Below are 21,647 nucleotides of genomic sequence, written 5' to 3'. Positions count from 1 at the left end.
ATTCAAGAAGACCTGTTTTTGGGGGCGTGTCTGTTTGATTGACAGGCTGTGGTGCAGTCAGGTTACAGCTATTGGTGGGCAGGACGTAGTATCCTCAGGTTTCCAATCAGATCAGTCAGATCCACCGCTGGCTCCTCCCCCAGCTCGTCCAAATATGGTCACTTCCTGCTCCAAACCGCTCCGAACTAGCAAAGATGGTGACGGACAGAATCTGAACTGGAGGATTCATAACGTTCACAAACCAACGATGACATCACTGATGGATGATGACATCACTGATAGATGATGGTTGGATCCGCCCCGTGGTTCAGATCCTGTGTTGGTTCTTGTTTGACTGTGCTGCTTCCTCCTCCAGGTTTCATAAAATACGTTTTTCATTAATAACCTAATAACCGTGTTGTGTTTGTGTCCTTCAGTTCTCTGCGCTGCCTCCGGTCCGGGTGGTGTTCTCCATCACCATGGAGGGCAGCGCCAGGAAGGTGATCACGGTCCGCTCCGCCCTCATGGTGAAGAACCGGCTGGATGTTCCAATGGAGGTCCGACTGGACAGCCCCTCGGCCCCCGACAGTAAGACGTTGCTCTGTGTTCTGTTTTAGACATGTGAACGCCACGTCATACATGTTCACTTCATTTCTCTTCATTATTGTATGTTATATATTTGACCTTAAGTCTTTATTTTAATGTCTTTTGTTTAATTGAATTTAATCTAATTTAGTTTATAACATTATCGTAATATAATATTTGTATTTTTTAAATTGGAAAAAGAATACCTGTATAAAATTATATGAAATTGGATTATCATCCAAATTTATATAATTTATGAATGTATTTAAATGTCCTTCAAATGTTTCTATTATATTTTGTCTATCCACTATTACCCTGTCTGGTCTAAGGGTATTTAATTTGAATTTATATGTATTTGTCTTATTTGACGACATGTAGTTATCATATTATATCTTTTTTTATTAGACTTTTTGTTTTTATTGAAGATGGTCACGTGACCTTGTGTTGTTTGATGACGTAGTTATCATATTTCATGTTGTATATTCTGCTTCATGTTATTTTTTATTATTTGAGACGGTCAGATGTGACCTTGTGTATTTTGGATGAAACCATCTGCGTCTCTGTGCCAACAGAACCGGTGGTGCTGCCTCCCATCCTGCCGGGCCGGGCTCTGGCCGTCCCACTCCACCTGACGTCGTGGCGGCTGCAGGCCCGGCCCAAAGGTCTGGGCCTGTTCTTCTGTAAGGTTCCGATCCACTGGACCAGCGTGGAGCGGCCCGGAGCCATCAGCAGCAGCAAGAGGGAGTGTCAGTCGGCCGACTTTGACGACAGCGTCAAGCGTAACTTCAGGTAGGTTCAGCCAATCGGACGTCGTGTTTTAGGTAGGTAGGTAGGTAGGTATATACTTTATTAATCCCCGAGGGGAAATTTTTTCACCACAGCAGCATACATACAGGAGCAATAATAGAAACAATAGAATAAAATAATAATAATAGAATAGAATAATATAATAGAAAAGCAATAAAATAAAAAAATATAAATATAAAATATAAAATGCACAGTACATACAGTATATATACAGTACATTAAATATCTATATATATTATATACAACAAACCAATAAACACAGTCAACATATATATATATATATATATATATATATATATATATATATATTATATATATATACATACGGTACAGTATATATCTATATATATAATATATGTCCTCCCCATAAATATATATATTTATGTCCTCAGTACATCTGGTAATACTCACCTGGTTCCTCTTCACCTCCAGGTTCTGTGTGGTCATCAAGAAGGAGAACTACCCGGACCAGCAGCCCGCCAAGAGGCAGGTTTCTGGCAGTGCGAAGCAGATCTACCGTCAGCCGGGACACACGGTGTACTTGCTGCCCACCATGGTGCTGGCCAACCTGCTGCCCTGTGACCTCAGCTTCTACATCAAGGGGACCTCCATCAGAGGTGCGCTGAAGCCGGGGAAGGAAGCTGTGCTGCACGCCGCCGACACCTCGCAGAACATGGAGCTGGGTCAGTCACCGGCCGCGTTCGGTTCTGGAAATGTGCCTTGTTGTCAGTAAACATGTTCCTGGTATTAACGGTGTCCCTGGTTCTCCTGGTATTAACGGTGTCCCTGGTTCTCCTGGTATTAACAGTGTCCCCTCCCCCGCAACATCTTCCAGTTCCTCCTGGAGGTTACTGAGGTGTTCCCAGACCAGCTGGGAGATAGAATCCCTTCACGTGTTCTGGTCTCCTGTCAGTAGGAGGCGCCCTGGAGGATTCTGATCAGATGCTGAACCTCCTCAGCTGACTCCTTTCAACATGAAGGAGTAGCGTCTCCACTCTGAGATCCCTCCTGATGTCAGAGCTTCTGATCCAATCTGATCTGAGCCCTACGGAGGAAACTCATTTCAGCCGCTTGTAGCCGAGACCTCGTTCTTCCGGTGACGACCCAGAACCACCGGTGATGACCGGTGAATGGAAAGCTTCTCCTTCCGGCTCAGCTCGTCTTCACCCACGCGGTCCGGTACAGTGCCTGTTTTACCGACGATGTCCGAGTCAGCAGTCCATCCAGACCCGAAAGGCCTCCTTCTTCAGCTTGACGGCTCCCCTCCCCCCCGGCGTCCACCACAGGGTTCTCGGGTTGCCGCCACAACTGGCACCGATGACCTTCTGACCACAACTCTTAGCGGCCGCGTCCACAATAGAGGCTTTGAACATGATCCACTCGGACCCCATGGCCCCAACCTCCCTCGGGATGCGTGAGAAGCTCTTCTGCAGGTGAGAGTTGAAGACCTCCCGGACAGGTTCCTCAGCCAGACGTTCCCAGTTTACACTCACCACACGTTTGGGCTTGTCAGATCTTTCCAGCCGAGTCCCCCACCATCTGATCCAACTCATCACCAGGTGGTGATCAGCTGACAGCTCTGCTCCTCTCTTCACCCGAGTCTCCAAGACATACGGCCGCAGATCCGATGATACGACTACAAAGTCGATCATCGATCTCCGGCCTAAGGTGTTCTGGTACCAGGTACACTTATGAGCCGCCTTATGCTCCAACATGGTGTTTGTTTGGTCCAAACCGTGACCAGCACAGAAGTCCAATAACGAAACAGCACTCGGGTTCAGATCAGCAGGTCGTTCCTCCCAATCACCTGCCAGCTTTCTCCGTCATTGCCCACATTCAATTTTATTTATATAGCGCCATATCACAACACAAGTTATTTCATGGCACTTAACACATTAAAGTCCTTACAGTGGAACTTTACAAGATTAAACAGAGAAACCAACAATTCAACAAACAACACCTTGAAGTCAACATGAACGTTGAAGTCTCCCAGGAGAACTATGGAGTTGGGAGGAGGCGCCCTTTCCAGGACTCCTCCCACTGACTCCAAGAAGGCCGGATACTCTGAAATGCTGTTTGATGAATAAACACAAACACCAGTCAGAGTCTTCCTTCCTGCAGCCAACACGGCAGACCTCATTCTCCGCCGCCTCTCGGCCAGTAAACTCCAGAAAAGGATGAAGTCCAGCTGTTCTCCAGGAGCTTGGTTCCAGAACCAGTGCTGCGTGAAGGTGAGCCCAACTATATCTAGCTGGTACTGCTCCACCTTCTGCTCCACCTCCCGCACCAGCTCCGGCTGTTTCCCCGCTAGAAGGTGACGTTCCACGTCCCTAAAGCTGGTCTATGCCGCCGGCGATTGGCTCGCCCAGTCTGCATTGCACCCGACCCCGAGGCTTGTCCCTGCGGGTGGTGGGTCAACAGGGGGGCTGCTCCATGTTGCTCTTGCGGGCTGAGCCGGACCGGGCCTCATGAGCTAAAGCCTGACCACCAAACCTCCTGGTCTGGTTCCAGAAGGAATCCCCAGTTCTTCACTGGTATTAACTTTGTTCCTTGTTTTCCAGTTCTCCTGAATTGTGTCCCTGGTTCTCCTGATATTAATTGTGTCCCTGGTTCTCCTGATATTAATTGTGTCCCTGGTTCTCCTGATATTAACAGTCCCTGGTTCCCCTGATATCAATTGTGTCCCTGGTTCTCCTGATATTAATTGTGTCCCTGGTTCTCCTGATATTAACTGTGTCCCTGGTTCTCCTGATATTAACAGTCCCTGGTTCCCCTGATATTAATTGTGTCCCTGGTTGTCCTGATATTAACAGTCCCTGGTTCCCCTGATATTAATTGTGTCCCTGGTTCTCCTGGTCCCTCAGGAGTCCTCTTGGAGAGCTTCCCAGTGTGTAAAGAGCTGCTGATTCCTCCCGGCACTCAGAACTACGTAGTCCGCATGAGGCTGTACGACACCAACAAACGTCTCCTCTGTCTCACCATCCGCATCGTCCTCCGAGCTCAGGGAGCTCTGAAGATCCTCATCTCCGCCCCCTACTGGCTCATCAACAAGACCGGTAGACAAGACTGTCTCTGTCCCCCTCTCTAACCTGTCTCCATCCCCCTCTCTAACTGTCTCTGTACCCGTCTCTGTTCCTCTCTAACCATCTCTGTACCCGTCTCCGTCCCCCTCTCTAACCATCTCCGTCCCCGTCTCCGTCCTCAGGTCTGCCGCTGATCTTCCGTCAGGACAACGGGAAGTCTGATGCCGCAGGTCAGTTTGAGGAACACGAGTTGGCCCGGAGTCTCAGTCCGTTACTGTTCTGCTACACCGACAAGGAGCAGCCGGCCATGTGAGTGTGTCCTCTGTGTCCTCCACTGTTGTCCTGTCTCCTGTCCTGACGTCCTCTCAGCAGAGACCTTCATTGATTCTCCTGTCCTGGTTCCAGGTGTACGATGCGGATCGGTAAGGGGATCCATCCTGACGGAGTCCCCGGCTGGTGTCAAGGTTTCTCTCTGGACGGAGGCAGCGGAGTCCGAGCGGTGAAGGTGATCCAGCATGGGAACCGACCGGGCCTCATCTACAACATCGGTGAGAGGGGGGGCTCAGGTGGATCAGACCTGGTCCCGTCCAGGTCCCGGTACTGGTCCAGGTCCTTGTCCAGATCTAGATCCAGGTACAGGTCCTGCTCTCGGTTCAGGTCCAGGTGCTGGTCCTGGTACCGGTCCAGGTCCTGGTCCAGATCCAGGTCCAGATCCTGCTCTCGGTCCAGGTCCAGGTCCCAGTACCGGTCCAGGTCCTGGTCCAGGTCCAGGTCCCAGTGCCGGTCCAGGTCCTGGTTCAGGTTCAGGTCTGCTTTGAGGTGTTTTCAGTTGAACGTAAAGAGGAAGAGAAATTAAATCAGCTGATCTGATGATGATGATGATGTTACCAGGTCACCTGACCTCCTGTCGCAGGCGTTCATTGTTCCCCGCTTTGTCCTCTCAGGTATCAGTGTGCGTAAAGGGAAAGGACGCTATAGGGACACTCACATCGTGACCTTTGCCCCCCGCTACCTGCTGGACAACCGCTCCACCCGCAAGCTGGCGTTCGCTCAGAGGGAGTTTGCCCGAGGAAAGGTGAGAAATAACCATTTAGGACACTGTGGAGGACACACTCTGAAGGACACACTCTGAAGGACACACTCTGGTCAGAGTCAGTCAGAGGTTAAAACAGATCACATCACAGATCAGTATGAAGAGTGGTTCTTTGTTTCTTGTCCCCCCTCCCCACTTTCCTCCCCCTGTCCTTCCCTCTCCCTCCTCGTCCCCCCTGTACCCGTATTTCCCACCCTGTCCCCCTCCATCCCCCTGAAGTTCCATCTGCAATGGTCCTGGTTAGAGGACATTCTGTCCATGTTGACTTTCTCTGTCTCTCAGTCGGTGATTCAGTAACACGGAGACACTTTAGTTTGAGAAGTCGTCCTCTAAGGCTCCGCCCCCTCCAGCAGTCAGTCATGAGTTCCTGTCTACCCCCCTGTCTCCCTCCCGTCTCCCCCCCTGTCTCCAGGGGACGTCCAACCCTGAGGGGTACATCTCCACCCTGCCAGGCTCCAGCGTCGTCTTCCACTGGCCGAGGAACGACTACGACCAACTGCTGTGTGTCCGTCTCATGGACACGTCCAACTGCACCTGGTCCGGAGGCTTCGAGGTCAACAAGCCCAAATCCTTCCACGTCAACATGAGGTGCGGGACGGACACTATCCACCACCTACACACACTGTCTGTCCCTTTGCTCCCTGTGCATCCTCCATGTATCCACAGCTGACCCGTCTCCGCACCGCGTCCTCTTTGTGTTTATTGACTGCTGACAGTCCTGTGTTGTATTTGGGAGGTTCTGATTGGGCGTGTCTGTGGACAGGGACACTCTGGGGACATGTTTCTTCCTGAGGACGGAGATTGCCCTGAAGGGAGCCACCTATCAGATCACCTTCTCCGACACCGACCAGCTGCCTCCTCCGTTCCGCATCAACAACATCTCTGAGGTCAGAACACGGACATGTGACCTGATCACTTCCTGATCTACAGGTCAAGCCCCGCCCACTCCCACCCAACCCTCTGATGCAGTGCTGTTATTGGACAGAGAGGATGTTTTATCTGTCAGCTGTCTGATGGAGTGTAAACAAAAGATGAAGGAGGAGACATGAGGACAGAACCAGTAGAACAGAACCAGTAAAACAGAACCAGTAGAACAGAACCAGTAGAGCAGAGTGGTTCTGACAGCCTTTACTTTTGGGTCTCCAGGTTCCGCTCCAGTTCTGGCAGCACGGTGTTGCTGACATGCGGCTGCACACGGAGGTGAAGGCGAGCTCGGTTCTGGACTACGCCTGTGACGAGCCCACGCTGCCCCCCTACCTCACCCTCACCGTGAAGGGGGCGGGGTCATCCGAGGTCACCGCCGACATGAACTTCTTCAGAGAGTACAACAAGCTGTACTACGAGAACTTCATCTACATCGCAGCCACACACACCTTCTCCCTGTACGGACCCCGGCAGAACCAACAGCTTACACCAGAACCGGGTCAGAGGTCCGACGGTTAACAGAATCACTGTGTCTCTGCAGGAACGCTGGCAGGAGACCGGTCGGGAAGAAACAGGCGGTGAGCTGCGCTGAACTGGTTCTGGATGTGGACACCAAGACTCAGAGGGTCATCCTGAAGAAGAAGGTTCTGGTTCCATTCTGATACACTGAATATACACAATAATAAAACTCACTGCACACATTCATCTGAGTGCTACAAAGGCTGCTGCTGTAAAAGTTATAAATCATTCAGAGAGTAAAAAATAATGTTTCATAGATCAGTTCAATAAAAATCTTTCAGAGCTGATTCACTATAATACCACTCTGTCCACCAGAGGGCGGCAGATAGTCACCGTGCAGCAATCTTCTTGTTGCGTAACTGGGCTTCTGTGTGGTGTGTAACTGTGTGGTGTGTCTGTTGTGTTGTGTAACTGTTGTGTCTGTGTTGTGTAACTGTTGTGTCTGTGTTGTGTTGTGTAACTGTGTGGTGTGTCTGTTGTGTAACTGTTGTGTGTCTGTGTTGTGTAACTGTGGTGTGTCTGTGTTGTGTTGTGTTGTGTAACTGTATTGTGTGTCTGTTGTGTAACTGTGGTGTGTCTGTGTTGTGTGTCTGTGTTGTGTTGTGTAACTGTATTGTGTGTCTGTTGTGTTGTGTAACTGTTGTGTGTCTGTTTTGTAACTGTGTTGTGTCTGTGTTGTGTTGTGTAACTGTGTGGTGTCTGTTTACTGTGTTGTGTAACTGTGGTGTGTCTGCGTTGTGTTGTGTGTCTGTGTTGTGTTGTGTAACTGTATTGTGTGTCTGTTGTGTAACTGTGTTGTGTTGTGTAACTGTGTGGTGTGTTGTGTTGTGTAACTGTGTTGTGTGTCTGTGGTGTGATGTGTAACTGTTGTGTCTGTGTTGTGTTGTGTATCTTTTGTGTGTCTGTGTTGTGTAAGTGTGTGGTGTGTCTGTTGTGTTGTGTAACTGTTGTGGGTCTGTGTTGTGTAACTGTTGTGGGTCTGTGGTGTGTTGTGTAACCATGTTGTGTGTCTGTGGTGTGTTGTGTAACTGTTGTGTGTCTGTGTTGTGTTGTGTGTCTGTTGTGTTGTGTAACTGTTGTGTGTCTGTGGTGTGTTGTGTAACTGTGTGGTGTGTCTGTTGTGTAACTGTGTTGTGTAACCGTGTTGTGTGTCTGTGGTGTGTTGTGTAACTGTTGTGTCTGTTGTGTTGTGTAACTGTGTTGTGTGTCTGTTGTGTGTTGTGTAACTGTGTGGTGTGTCTGTGTTGTGTGTTGTGTAACTGTGTGGTGTGTCTGTTGTGTAACTGTGTTGTGTGTCTGTGGTGTGTTGTGTAACTGTTGTGTGTCTGTTGTGTTGTGTGTTGTGTAACTGTGTGGTGTGTCTGTTGTGCTGTGTAACTGTTGTGTCTGTTGTGTTGTGTGTGTGTGTGGTGTGTCTGTGGTGTGTTGTGTAACTGTGTTGTGTGTCTGTGTTGTGTTGTGTAACTGTGTTGTGATGTGTAACTGTTGTGTGTCTGTGGTGTTTTGTGTAACTGTTGTGTGTCTGTGGTGTGTTGTGTGTCTGTGGTGTGTAGCTGTGTTGTGTGTCTGTGGTGTTTTGTGTAACTGTTGTGTGTCTGTGGTGTGTTGTGTAACTGTGTTGTGTAACTGTGTTGTGGTGTTGTGTAACTGTGTTGTGTGTCTGGTGTGTTGTGTAACTGTGTTGTGTGTTGTGTAACTGTGTTGTGTAACTGTGTGTTGTGTGTCTGTGGTGTGTGTAGGAGCCAGGGAAGCGCTCCCAGCTGTGGAGGATGACCGGGTCCGGTATGCTCTGTCACGAAGGCTCGTCTCCACCTCAGAACAAGCCGGCTCAGCCCCGCCCCCTGGAGTCGTCCCTGGTTCTGGACATCGCGGGTCTGGCAGCTGTCAGTGACAACAGGTGTGTAGCGGACCGGGTCTGACAGATGTCTTTGTGGTGGACCGGGTCTAACAGGTGTCTCTGTTCCCGTCTGTCCTCCAGCTTTGAGCCTCTGATGCTGAGGAGACCCGACTCGCGCCGCAGCACCACCCAGACGTGGTACTTCAGCAGCGGCATGCTGACCTGCGGTCTCCCCCGGCTGGTGGTTCAGGTACCAGAACCAGTCTCATTTCTGGGAACTCTGAGTCCTGGATGTGCCAGACCGTCCTGAGTCTTCATTCTCCTGTCCGTCTGCAGGTGAAGGGCGGTGTCTCGGGCCTGTATGATGGAGCAGAGGTGGTCCTGGGTCCAGATTCTGGACTGATGGAGCCCGGACCAGAGCAGCAGTTCATCAACCAGAAGATGAGACCTGGTTCTGGAGTCCTGTCGGTCCAGGTGCTGCCAGACGGACCCACACGAGTCCTGCAGGTGAGACAAAGACACCTGACAAGGACAGTAGAGACATGTTGAACATGACGTGTCCCCGATGTGTCCTCTCTGTGACATCTCTCTGTCTTGTCCCTGTTTCCAGATCAGTGACTTCAACCAGAGGAGGACGGTTCGCAGCACAGAGATGGACCGCAGCAAAGAGGACGTGAAGAAGACGGACGCTGAGCAGGAGCTGGAGGTAAATGGAGCCGTCTGTCTCACATTCATGGGGACATTCTATAGAGTCCAGTAAAATGTTTCTGTCCTCTCATGTCCTCTGTGTGTCCCTGTCCAGGTGCTGGTGAACCTGGAGGAGGGTCTGGGTGTGTCTCTGGTCAATAAGTGTCCTGAGGAGCTCGTCTTCACCACCTTGTCTGGCATCGATGTCCACTTCACCCACACGGCTGCTAACCAGGTGTTGGAGCTCAGCATCCAAAACATCCAGGTGAGCAGGTGATGGTGGGACATGATGGGACATGAAGGGACAGTCCAGGTGATGTTGGGACATGAAGGGACAGTCCAGGTGATGGTGGGACATGAAGGGACAGTCCAGGTGATGGTGGGACATGATGGGACATGAAGGGACAGTCCAGGTGATGTTGGGACATGAAGGGACAGTCCAGGTGATGGTGGGACATGGTGGGACATGAAAGGACAGTCCAGGTGGTGATGGGACATCAAGGGACAGTCCAGGTGATGGTGGGACATGAAGGGACATGATGGGACAGTCCAGTTGATGGTGGGACATGAAGGGAGAAGATGGGACATGAAGGGACAGTCCAGGTGATGGTGGGACATGAAAGGACAGTCCAGGTGATGTTGGGACATGAAGGGACAGTCCAGGTGATGGTGGGACATGGTGGGACATGAAAGGACAGTCCAGGTGATGGTGGGACATCAAGGGACAGTCCAGGTGATGGTGGGACATGAAGGGACATGATGGGACAGTCCAGTTGATGGTGGGACATGAAGGGAGAAGATGGGACATGAAGGGACAGTCCAGGTGATGGTGGGACATGAAAGGACAGTCCAGGTGATGTTGGGACATGAAGGGACAGTCCAGGTGATGGTGGGACATGATGGTACAGTCCAGGTGATGGTGGGACATCAATGGACAGTCCAGGTGATGGTGGGACATCAAGGGACAGTCCAGGTGATGGTGGGACATGAAGGGACAGTCCAAGTGACGGTGGGACATGAAGGGACAGTCCAGGTGATGGTGGGACATGAAGGGACAGTCCAGGTGATGATTGGACATGAAGGGACAGTCCAGGTGATGATGGGACATGAAGGGACACTGCAGGTGATGATGGGACATGAAGGGACAGTCCAGGTAATGATGGGACATGAAGGGCCAGTCCAGGTGATGGTGATCTCAGTCCTCCTGTCTGTCCTCTGTGTCCCCTCACTGTGTCCTGTTGTGGTTTCAGGTGGACAACCAGCTGCTGGGGACCACCCAGCCTGTGGTGCTCTGTGTGACTCCGCCCTCCAGTGACAGCAGTGTTAGTGACAGTGGCCCCGCCCTCCAGGTGAACTCAGTCAAAGTTCCCAGCAGCCTCATGCTCACCGACCTGTTCAAGGTGAGTGATGATGATGATGATGATGATGATGATAATAAAGATGATGATGGTAATAATTATTTTATTGAAGATGATGATGATAATTATAATAATGATGATGATGATTCTATTTATGAAAATGATGATGATAATAATTATAATATTGATGAAGATGATGATATGTTCCAGCACCTCATGGTAACAGCTCAGCGCTTCACCGTCATCATTGAGGAGAAGCTGCTGCTGAAGCTGCTCAGCTTCTTCGGATACGGACAGACGGAAGCTGGTGGGTGTGACATCACTGTTAATGTGTGACATCACTGTTAATGTGTGTGTGTGTGTGTGTGTGTGTGTGTGTGTGTGTGTGTGTGTGTGTGTGTGTGTGTGTGTGTGTGTGTGTGTGTGTGTGGTTCTACGAGCAGACTAAATATTAAATGTTAAATATTGCATGTGAAATATGAAATGTTGAATATGAAATATTTAATGTTAAATATTTAATGTTAAATATTAAATATGACGTGTTAAATATTAAATGTCTAATATTAAATATGCCATGTTAAATATTGAATATTAAATATGACGTTAAATATTAAATGTCAAATATTAAATATGACATGTTAAATATTGAATGTCGAATATTGAGTATGACATGTTAAATATTAAATGTTGAATATTAAATATGACATGTTAAATATTGAATGTTGAATATTAAATATGACATGTCAAATATTAAATGACATGTTAAATATTAAATGTCGAATATTAAATATGCCATGTTAAATATTGAATATTAAATATGACGTTAAATATTAAATGTCAAATATTAAATATGACATGTTAAATATTGAATGTCGAATATTAAATATGACATGTTAAATATTAAATGTTGAATATTAAATATGACATGTTAAATATTGAATATTAAATATGACGTTAAATATTAAATGTCGAATATTAAGTATGACTTGTTAAATGTTGAATATTAAATATGACTTGTGTGTGTGTGTGACTCAGAGCTGGAGAAGCTGGATGAGAGTGTCCATGAGCGCCCCCCTGAGGCTGGAGGACCTCCTAAACGTTACTACTTTGAGAACCTGAAGATCAGCCTGCCACAGGTCAAACTCAGCGTCTTCACCTCCCACAAGCTGCCTCCTGATCTCAAGGTAAACTAACTCAGCCTGCAGGGGGCGCCACACCTCACCTCACACACAGGTAGACAGGATCACAAATTGTGTGTGTGTGATGAGTCAGGACGGTGTTACTGCTTCCTGTCCCCACATGATGTCTCTGTCCCCTCCTGTCCGTCTCCTCAGGCTCTGAAAGGGACGCTGGGTTTTCCTCTGGTTCGCTTTGAGGACGCCGTCATCAACATGTACCCGTTCACCCGCGTCCATCCCTACGAGAGCCAGGACATCATCCTCAACGACGTCCTCAAGCACTTCAGAGAGGTACGGCCGTCCGTCTGTCCACAGGGACGTCCGTGCCGTCAAGGACTACATGTCCTGTTAAAGTGTGACACTGGAGGAAGGAACATGAGTGAACGACCTCACTCATATCTTCTGTTAAACAGCTGCAGGTTAATAGAACTTAAAAAACATGGTGCTCCTGTACCTCCTCCCTCCTTCTGTAGACTTCCTCCCTCCTCCTGTAGACTTCCTCCCTCCTCCTGTAGACTTCCTCCTTCCTCTTGTAGACTTCCTCCCCCCTCCTGTAGACCTCCTCCCCCTTCCTGTAGACCTCCTCTCCCCTCCTGTAGACCTCCTCCCCCCTCCTGTAGACTTCCTCCCTCCTCCTGTAGACTTCCTCCCCCCTCCTGTAGACCTCCTCCCCCTCCTGTAGACCTCCTCCCCCCTCCTGTAGACCTCCTCCCTCCTCCTGTAGACCTCTTCCTGTAGACTTCCTCCCCCCTCCTGTAGTCCTCCTCCCCCCTCCTGTAGACTTCCTCCCTCCTCCTGTAGATATCCTCCCCCCTCCTGTAGACCTCCTCCCTCCTACTGTAGACCTCCTCCCCCTCCTGTAGACCTCATCCTTCCTCCTGTAGACTCCCCCTCCTGTAGACCTCCTCCTTCCTCCTGTAGATTTCCTCCCCCCTCCTGTAGACCTTCTCCCTCCTCCTGTAGACCTCCTCCCTCCTCCTGTAGACTTCCTCCCCCCTCCTGTAGACCTCCTCCCTCCTCCTGTAGACCTCTTCCTGTAGACTTCCTCCCCCCTCCTGTAGTCCTCCTCCCCCTCCTGTAGACTTCCTCCCTCCTCCTGTAGATATCCTCCCCCCTCCTGTAGACTTCCTCCCTCCTACTGTAGACCTCCCCCTCCTGTAGACCTCATCCTTCCTCCTGTAGACTCCCCCCCCCTCCTGTAGACCTCCTCCTTCCTCCTGTAGATTTCCTCCCCCCTCCTGTAGACCTCCTCCGTCCTCCTGTAGACAGCCAGTGCTGTCTGCATTTGGGAAGTTGGTGTAACAAGGTTAAACAGCTGCTACTCATATCTACTCACTGGTAATGAGTCATGTGGGCAGAGTCAGAGTGCTCTGATTTAAATCAAATACCCACAGTATTGTTCACTCTGTAAATGTTTCATTAGCGAAGATCAATAATCTCCAGCAGCTGATGTCTCACCGAGAGCTAGGTCATGTGACCAGTCTGCTGCTTCCTGTTTCCTGTTTCCAGGAGCTCATGAGCCAGGCGGCTCAGATCCTGGGCTCTGTGGACTTCCTGGGGAACCCTATGGGCCTCCTGAATGACGTCACAGAGGGCGTGTCCGAGCTCATCAAGTACGGCAACGTGGGTGGGCTCATACGCAACGTGACCCACGGGGTGTCCAACTCTGCTGCCAAGGTATGCTGTGTGTGTCTGTACGTGTGTGTGTGTGTGTGTGTGTGTGTGTGTGTGTGTGTGTGTGTGTGTGTGTGTGTGTGTGTGTGTGTGTGTGTGTGCTCACTTGTTGTGTATACTGTGTAGTTTTCCTCTGATACATTGTGCTCACACTGCTGTCACAGATTGTGTTTATATCTGCTGTTTTACATTGTGTTAAATAGTATAGGTGTTCCTGTTAGTGTCCATTTGTGTAAAGTGTTAACATTGCCTAACATTGTGTAACATGTTAACGTTGTGTTAACGTTGTGTAGCGTTGTGTAACGTTGTTTAACGTGTTAACATTGCTCAACGTTGTGTAACGTGTTAACGTTCTGTAACGTTGTATAACGTTGTGTAATGTTGTGTAACGTGTAATGTTGTGTAACCTTGTGTAAAGTGTTAACGTGTTAGCGGTAACGTTGTGTTAACGTATTGTTAAATTTGTGTTAACGTTGTGTTAACGTTTTGTTAACATTGTGTAACGTTGTGTAATGTTGTGTTAACGTTGTGTTAACGTTGTGTAACGTGTAATGTTGTGTTAACGTTGTGTTAACGTTGTGTTAACATTGTGTACCGTTGTGTAACGTTGTTTAACGTGTTAACATTGCTTAACGTTGTGAAACGTGTTAACGTTCTGTAACGTTGTGTTAACGTTGTATAACGTTGTGTAACGTTGTGTAATGTGTAATGTTGTGTAACCTTGTATAAAGTGTTAACGTTTTGTTAACATTGTGTTGACGTTCTATTAACGTTGTGTTAACATGTTAATATTGTGTAACGTGGTAACGTTGTGTTGACGGTAACATTGTGTTAACGTGTTAGCGTTGTGTTACCGTTGTGTAATGTTATGTAACGTGTTAGCGTTGTGTTAATGTTTTGTAACGTGTTAACGTTGTGTTAACATTGTGTAATGTTGTGTAACGTGTTAACGTTGTGTAATGTTGTGTTAACGTTGTGTAATGTTGTGTAACGTGTTCACGTTGTGCTAACATTGTGCTAACGTTGTGTTAACGTGTAATGTTTTGTAACGTGTTAATGTGATGTTTTGTAACGTGTTAACGTTGTGTAATGTTGTGTAATGTTGTGTAACGTGTTGAGGTTGTGTTAACGTTGTGTACTTTTGTGTAACGTGTTAACGTGTTAATGTGTGATGTTTTGTAACGTGTTAACGTTGTGTTAACGTTGTGTAACGTGTTAACCCTGTGTTAACGTTGTGTAATGTTGTGTAACGTGTTAACGTTTTGTTAACGTGTAATGTTTTGTAACGTGTTAATGTGTGATGTTTTGTAACGTGTTAACGTTGTGTTAACGTTGTGTAACGTGTTAACCTTGTGTAATGTGTAACGTGTTAACGTTGTGTTAACGTGTAATGTTTTGTAACGTGTTAACGTTGTGTTAATGTGTGATGTTTTGTAACGTGTTAACGTTGTGTAATGTTGTGTAACGTGTTGGCGTTGTGTAATGTTGTGTAACATGTTAACGTTGTGTAACGTGTTAACGTTGTGTAATGTTGTGTAACGTGTTAAGGTTGTGTAACGTGTTAACGTGTAATGTGTAACGTGTTAACGTTGTGTAACGCGTTAACGTTGTGTAACGTGTTAAGGTTGTGTAACGTTGTGTAACGTGTTAACGTTGTGTAACGTGTAACGTTGTGTAACGTTAACGTTGTGTAACGTTGTGTAACGTTGTGTAACGTGTTAATGTTGCGTAACGTTGTGTAACTTGTTAACGTTGTGTAACGTGTTAACGTGTAACGTTGTGTAACGTGTTAACGTTGGGTAACGTGTTACGTTGTGTAACGTGTTAGCGTTGTGTAACGTGTTAAGGTTGTGTTAACGTGTTAACGTTGTGTAACGTGTTAACGTTGTGTAATGTTGTGTAACGTGTTAAGGTTGTGTTAACGTGTTAACGTTGTGTAATGTTGTGTAACGTGTTAAGGTTGTGTAACGTGTTAACGTTGTGTAACGTGTTAACGTTGTGTAACGTGTAACGTTGTGTTACGTTGTATAACGGTGTGTAACGTTGTGTAACGTGTTAACGTTGTGTAACGTGTTAACCTTGTGCTAACGTTGTGTAACGTGTTGGCGTTGTGTAATGTTGTGTAACGTGTTAACGTTGTGTAACGTGTTAACGTTGTGTAACGTGTTAACGTTGTGTAATGTTGTGTAACGTGTTAAGGTTGTGTAACGTTGTGTAACGTGTTAACGTTGAGTAACGTGTTGTAACGTTGTGTAACGTGTAACATTGTGTAACGTGTTAACGTTGTGTTACGTTGTGTAACGGTGTGTAACGTTGTGTAACGTGTTAACGTTGTGTAACGTGTTAACCTTGTGTTGACGTTGTGTAACGTGTTGGCATTGTGTAATGTTGTGTAATGTGTTAACGTTGTGTAATGTGTTAACGTTGTGTAATGTTGTGTAACGTGTTAAGGTTGTGTAACGTTGTGTAACGTGTTAACGTTGTGTAATGTTGTGTAACGTGTTAACGTGTAACGCTGTGTAACATTGTGTAACGTTGTGTAACGTGTTAACGTGTTACATTGTGTAACGTTGTGTAACGTGTTAACGTTGTGTAACGTGTTGACGTTGTGTAACGTTGTGTAACGTGTTAACGTTGTGCAACGTGTTGACGTTGTGTAACGTTGTGTAACGTGTTAACGTTGTGTAACGTGTTAACATTGTGTAACGTGTTAACGTTGTGTAACGTTGTGTAACGTTGTGTAACGTGTTAACGTTGTGTAACGTGTAATGTTGTGTAACGTGTTAACAATGTGTAACGTGTTAACGTTGTGTAACGTTGTGTAACGTGTTAACATTGTGTAACGTGTTAACGTTGTGTAACGTGTTAACGTTCTGTAATGTGTAACGTGTTAACGTTGTGTAACGTTGTGTAACGTTGTGCGCTCCTCCGTCAGTTTGCAGGCACTCTGTCGGACGGTTTGGGGAAGACAATGGACAACCGTCACCAGAGTGAGAGAGAATACATCCGTTACCATGGCGCCACCAGCGGGGAACATCTGGTGGCTGGGATCCACGGACTAGCTCATGGTACCACACAGACACACTTCACTTCCTGTCTGCACTCCTAACACCCCCACTTCCTGTCTGCACTCCTAACACCTTCACTTCCTGTCCGCACTCCTAACACTTCCACTTCCTGTCTGCACTCCTAACACCTCCACTTCCTCTCCGCACTCCTAACACTTTAACTTCCTGTCTGCCCTCCTTCACTTCCTGTGTGCACTCCTAACACCCTCACTTCCTGTCTGCACTCCTAACACCTTCACTTCCTGTTTGCACTCCTAACACCTCCACTTCCTCTCCGCACTCCTAACACTTTAACTTCCTGTCTGCCCTCCTTCACTTCCTGTGTACACTCCTAACACCTTCACTTCCTGTCTACACTCCTAACACCTTCACCTCCTGTCTGCACTCCTAACACCTTCACTTCCTGTCTACACTCCTAACACCTTCACTTCCTGTCTACACTCCTAACACCTTCACTTCCTGTCTACACTCCTAACACCTTCACTTCCTATCTACACTCCTAACACCTTCACTTCCTATGTCTGCAGGATCTCTGCCAACATGATTAGTTTTATATCACATGTTCTGTGTGACCTAAAGTGTTTATGTAATCAAATGAAACTATATGTTTAGCTCCGCCCCCTCTGGTCAGGCTGATTCAATGGACATGAGCAGCCATCAGTCGGTATAGATTAAAGTGCAGTCCATGATCATCCATCCCATAATCCTCTACTGTGACAGCTCCCAACCCAACTGGATTAACCTTTGGTCGGTGGATTACCGGACACCTCACTGACCCCCCTTCTTCCCTCCTCAGGTATCATCGGGGGCATGACGAGCATCATCACCTCCACGGTGGAGGGGGTGAAGACCGAGGGCGGAGTCAGCGGCTTCTTCTCAGGCCTCGGGAAAGGGCTGGTTGGCACGGTAACCAAACCGGTGGCCGGAGCTCTGGACTTCGCCTCGGAGACGGCCCAGACGGTCCGGGACATGGCGAGTCTTAGTAACCACAGGTGGGCTCCATCTAGCGTGACCTGCTATATACATATATATAACCTATACACTGTATATATATATATATATATACATATATATATACACTGCTGCAAAAAATAAAGGGACCACTTAAACAACTCAATGTAACTCCAATCAATCCCACTTCGGTGAAATCAAGCTGTCCAGTTTGGATCAACACTGATTGAGGATCAGTTTCACCTGCTGTTGTACAAATGGAACAAACAGGTGGAAATGAGGCAATTATCAAGACAGGAGGACATACCGGGAGACGGGCCGGTCCACCAGGAGACGTGGAGGGGGCCGTAGGAGGACAACATCCCGGCAGCGGGACCGCTATCTGCTCCTTTGTGCAAGGAGGAGCAGGAGGAGCGCTGCCAGAGCCCTACAAAATGACCTCCAGCAGGCCACTAATGTGCATGTTTCTGCTCAAACTGTCAGAAACAGACTCCATGAGGACGGTACGAGGGCCTGACGTCCACAAGTGGGGTCTGTGCTCACAGCCCGACACCGTGCGGGGAGACCGGACTTTACCGGAGAACACCGAGATCGGCAGCTTCTCCGTCGGCGCCCTGCGGTCTTCACGGATGAGAGCAGGTTCACACTGAGCACATGTGACAGACGTGACGGAGTCTGGAGACGCCGTGGAGAACGTTCTGCTGCCTGCAACATCCTCCAGCGGGACCGGTTCGGCGGCGGGTCAGCGACGGTCTGGGGAGGCGTTTCTTCGGAGGGCAGCGCAGCCCTCCGTGTGCTAGCCAGAAGTACCCTGACTGCCATTAGGTCCCGGGATGAGATCCTCAGACCCGTTGAAGACCATCTGCTGGTGCAGCGGGTCCCGGGTTCTTCTGATGCAGGACAATGCTCGGCCTCATGTGGCTGGAGTGTGTCAGCAGTTCCTGCACGATGAAGGCGTCGATGTTACGGACCGGCCCGCCCGTTCCCCAGACCTGAATCCAGTCCAGCACATCCGGGACATCGCGTCTCGTTCCGTCCGCCGACGCCACGTCCACCGCAGACTGTCCGGGAGTGGACCGATGCTTTGATCCGGGTCTGGGAGGAGATCCCTCAGGAGAACATCCGTGGTCTCATCAGGAGCATGCCCAGGCGTTGTAGGGAGTGATACAGGCACGTGGAGGACACACACACTACTGAGACTCATTTGGACTTGTCTTCAGGACTCTCCACAGAAGTTGGATCAGCCTGTGATCTGATTTCTCCACTTTTATTTGGAGTATGATTCTGAATCCAGACCTCCATGAATAATGATTCTGATTTCCATTGATCATTCTGATGTTATTTTGTTCTCAACACATTCCACTATGTGATGAATCAAGATTTGAACTGGAAGATTTCATTCATTGAGATCTAGGATGTTGTTTAAGTGTTCCCTTTATTTTTTGGAGCAGTGTGAGTGTATATGTGTGACAGTGTTGGTGACATGATGTATGTGTGTGTGTGTGTGTGTGTGTGTGTGTGTGTGTGTGTGTGTGTGTGTGTGTGTGTGTGTGTGTGTGTGTGTGTGTGTGTGTGTGTGTGTGTGTGTGTGTCCAGGCTCAGTGTGCAGCGGGTCAGGAAGCCTCGTTGCTGTAAGGGTCCTCAGGGTTTGCTACCTCGGTATTCGTCCACGCAGGCTGATGGTCAGGAGCAGCTGTTCCACCTCACCGACAACATCCACTCTGAGTTGTGAGTGTCTCTCAGTTCATTGTGTGTCCTGGTTACCTGGTTACCTGCAGCTCTATCACTCTCAGGGCTGACTGTCTGTTTCCAGCTTCATCGCCGTGGAGACCATCGACAGCTACTGCGTCCTCATCTCCTCCAAAGTGGTCTACTTCCTGAAGCCGGGAGACTACGTGGACCGAGAGGCCATCTTCCTGGAGGTCAAGTACGATGACCTCTACCACTGTCTGGTCTCTAAGGATCATGGGAAAGTGTATGTGCAGCTCACCAAGAAGGCTGAGAACACCAGCAGCGGTTTGGCCATCCCTGGCCCCTCCCACCAGAAACCCATGGTGAGTTTTCATTGGTTTACAGGAACTTACTCTGGTGTCTCTGGTGTCCCTGATGTATCTGATGTCTCTGGTGTCCCTGATGTCCATGATGTTTCTGATGTCTCTGATGTCCCCCTGTCCTCAGGTCCATGTGAAGACGGAGATTCTGGCCATAAAGATCTCTCAGGAGATCAACTACGCTAAGAGTCTTTACTACGAGCAGCAGCTGATGCTTCCTGTCAGCGAGAACGAGGACTGTCTCCTGCTGGAGTCCTGATCCATCTCCACGGAGACGCTCTGACGTGTCTACACACACACGGCCTGATGTTTGAAGAAGTACATACATGTCCAACAGATGCAAGGCGGTGAGACTGTAGTGGAGAGACTAGGTCACGACCTCTGAGGTCACGTGACCTCATGTGACTCTAACTCCTCTGTATGTTTGTGAATAGACAGAATGTAAATAGAGCTACAGACCAATAGATCAGTGTACATAGTGTATGAATTATTAATGAGGAGATGATGTGGGAAAACTGCCTTTAATGTTTATTTTGTGGAGCAGAGACGATCAGAGGGGAGGACACACTGGAACACTGTCACTAAAACAGGAACACTGTCACCAACACAGGAACACTGTCACTAAAACAGGAACACTGTCACCAACACAGGAACACTGTCACTAAAACAGGAACACTGTCATCAACACAGGAACACTGTCACTAAAACAGGAACACTGTCACCAACACAGGAACACTGTCACTAAAACAGGAACACTGTCACCAACACAGGAACACTGTCACTAAAACAGGAACACTGTCACCAACACAGGAACACTGTCACTAAAACAGGAACACTGTCACCAACAACACTGTCAAACACTGTCACCAACACAGGAACACTGTCACTAACACAGGAACACTGTCACTAAAACAGGAACACTGTCACCAACACAGGAACACTGTCACTAAAACAGGAACACTGTCACCAACACAGGAACACTGTCACTAAAACAGGAACACTGTCACAACAAGGAACACTGTCACAGGAACACTGTCACCAACACAGGAACACTGTCACTAAAACAGGAACACTGTCACCAACACAGGAACACTGTCACTAAAACGGGAACACTGTCACCAACACTGTCACCAACACAGGAACACTGTCACTAAAACAGGAACACTGTCACCAACACAGGAACACTGTCACTAAAACAGGAACACTGTCACCAACACTGTCACCAACACAGGAACACTGTCACCAACACAGGAAAACTGTCACTAAAACAGGAACACTGTCACCAAATCGGGAACACTGTCACCAACACAGGGACAGTCACTAACGATGTCACCAAAATGGGAACACTGTCACAAGCACAGGAACACTGTCACCAACACAGGAACACTGTCGCCAAAACAGGAACACTGTCACCAACACTGGAACACTGTTACCAACAATGTCGCCAACACGGGAACCCTGTCACCAACACAGGAACCCTGTCACCAACACGGGAACACTGTCACCAACACAGGAACACTGTCACCAACACGGGAACACTGTCACCAACACAGGAACACTGTCACCAACACAGGAACACTGTCACTAACACAGGAACACTGTCACCAACACGGGAACACTGTCACCAAAACAGGAACACTGTCACCAACACAGGAACACTGTCACTAAAACAGGAACACTGTCATCAACACAGGAACACTGTCACTAAAACAGGAACACTGTCACCAACACAGGAACACTGTCACTAAAACAGGAACACTGTCACCAACACAGGAACACTGTCACTAAAACAGGAACACTGTCACTAAAACACAGGAACACTGTCACTAAAACAGGAACACTGTCACCAACACAGGAACACTGTCACTAAAACAGGAACACTGTCACTAAAACAGGAACACTGTCACCAACAC

General features: G+C 48.2%; 1 protein-coding gene across 1 annotated transcript in view; it reads left to right on the top strand.

Annotated features, from left to right (window-relative positions):
• Positions 1-20,305, top strand: part of vps13d (vacuolar protein sorting 13 homolog D) — a 62,648-nt gene extending 42,343 nt beyond the window's left edge. The window contains 26 exon segments of the mRNA XM_069688014.1: positions 417-567; positions 1,137-1,353; positions 1,804-2,054; positions 4,236-4,427; positions 4,577-4,703; positions 4,800-4,942; positions 5,339-5,469; positions 5,900-6,075; positions 6,251-6,374; positions 6,634-6,869; positions 6,953-7,055; positions 8,670-8,827; positions 8,909-9,017; positions 9,104-9,274; positions 9,378-9,473; positions 9,570-9,719; positions 10,705-10,854; positions 11,023-11,119; positions 11,848-11,996; positions 12,147-12,281; positions 13,500-13,667; positions 16,600-16,732; positions 17,529-17,724; positions 19,280-19,411; positions 19,497-19,737; positions 19,862-20,305. Of these exon segments, the coding sequence (XP_069544115.1) occupies positions 417-567; positions 1,137-1,353; positions 1,804-2,054; positions 4,236-4,427; positions 4,577-4,703; positions 4,800-4,942; positions 5,339-5,469; positions 5,900-6,075; positions 6,251-6,374; positions 6,634-6,869; positions 6,953-7,055; positions 8,670-8,827; positions 8,909-9,017; positions 9,104-9,274; positions 9,378-9,473; positions 9,570-9,719; positions 10,705-10,854; positions 11,023-11,119; positions 11,848-11,996; positions 12,147-12,281; positions 13,500-13,667; positions 16,600-16,732; positions 17,529-17,724; positions 19,280-19,411; positions 19,497-19,737; positions 19,862-19,993 (4,068 nt within the window). The 3' untranslated portion in view covers positions 19,994-20,305.
• The last annotated feature ends 1,342 nt before the right edge of the window (positions 20,306-21,647 follow it).

The sequence above is a fragment of the Brachyistius frenatus genome, unplaced genomic scaffold (genome assembly GCF_029030835.1).
Source record: "Brachyistius frenatus isolate BFR_SWC_R1_liver_20210118 unplaced genomic scaffold, ASM2903083v1 Contig_514, whole genome shotgun sequence".
Taxonomy (NCBI): Eukaryota; Metazoa; Chordata; class Actinopteri; family Embiotocidae; genus Brachyistius; species Brachyistius frenatus.
This window is presented reverse-complemented; position numbering and strand designations above follow the sequence as displayed.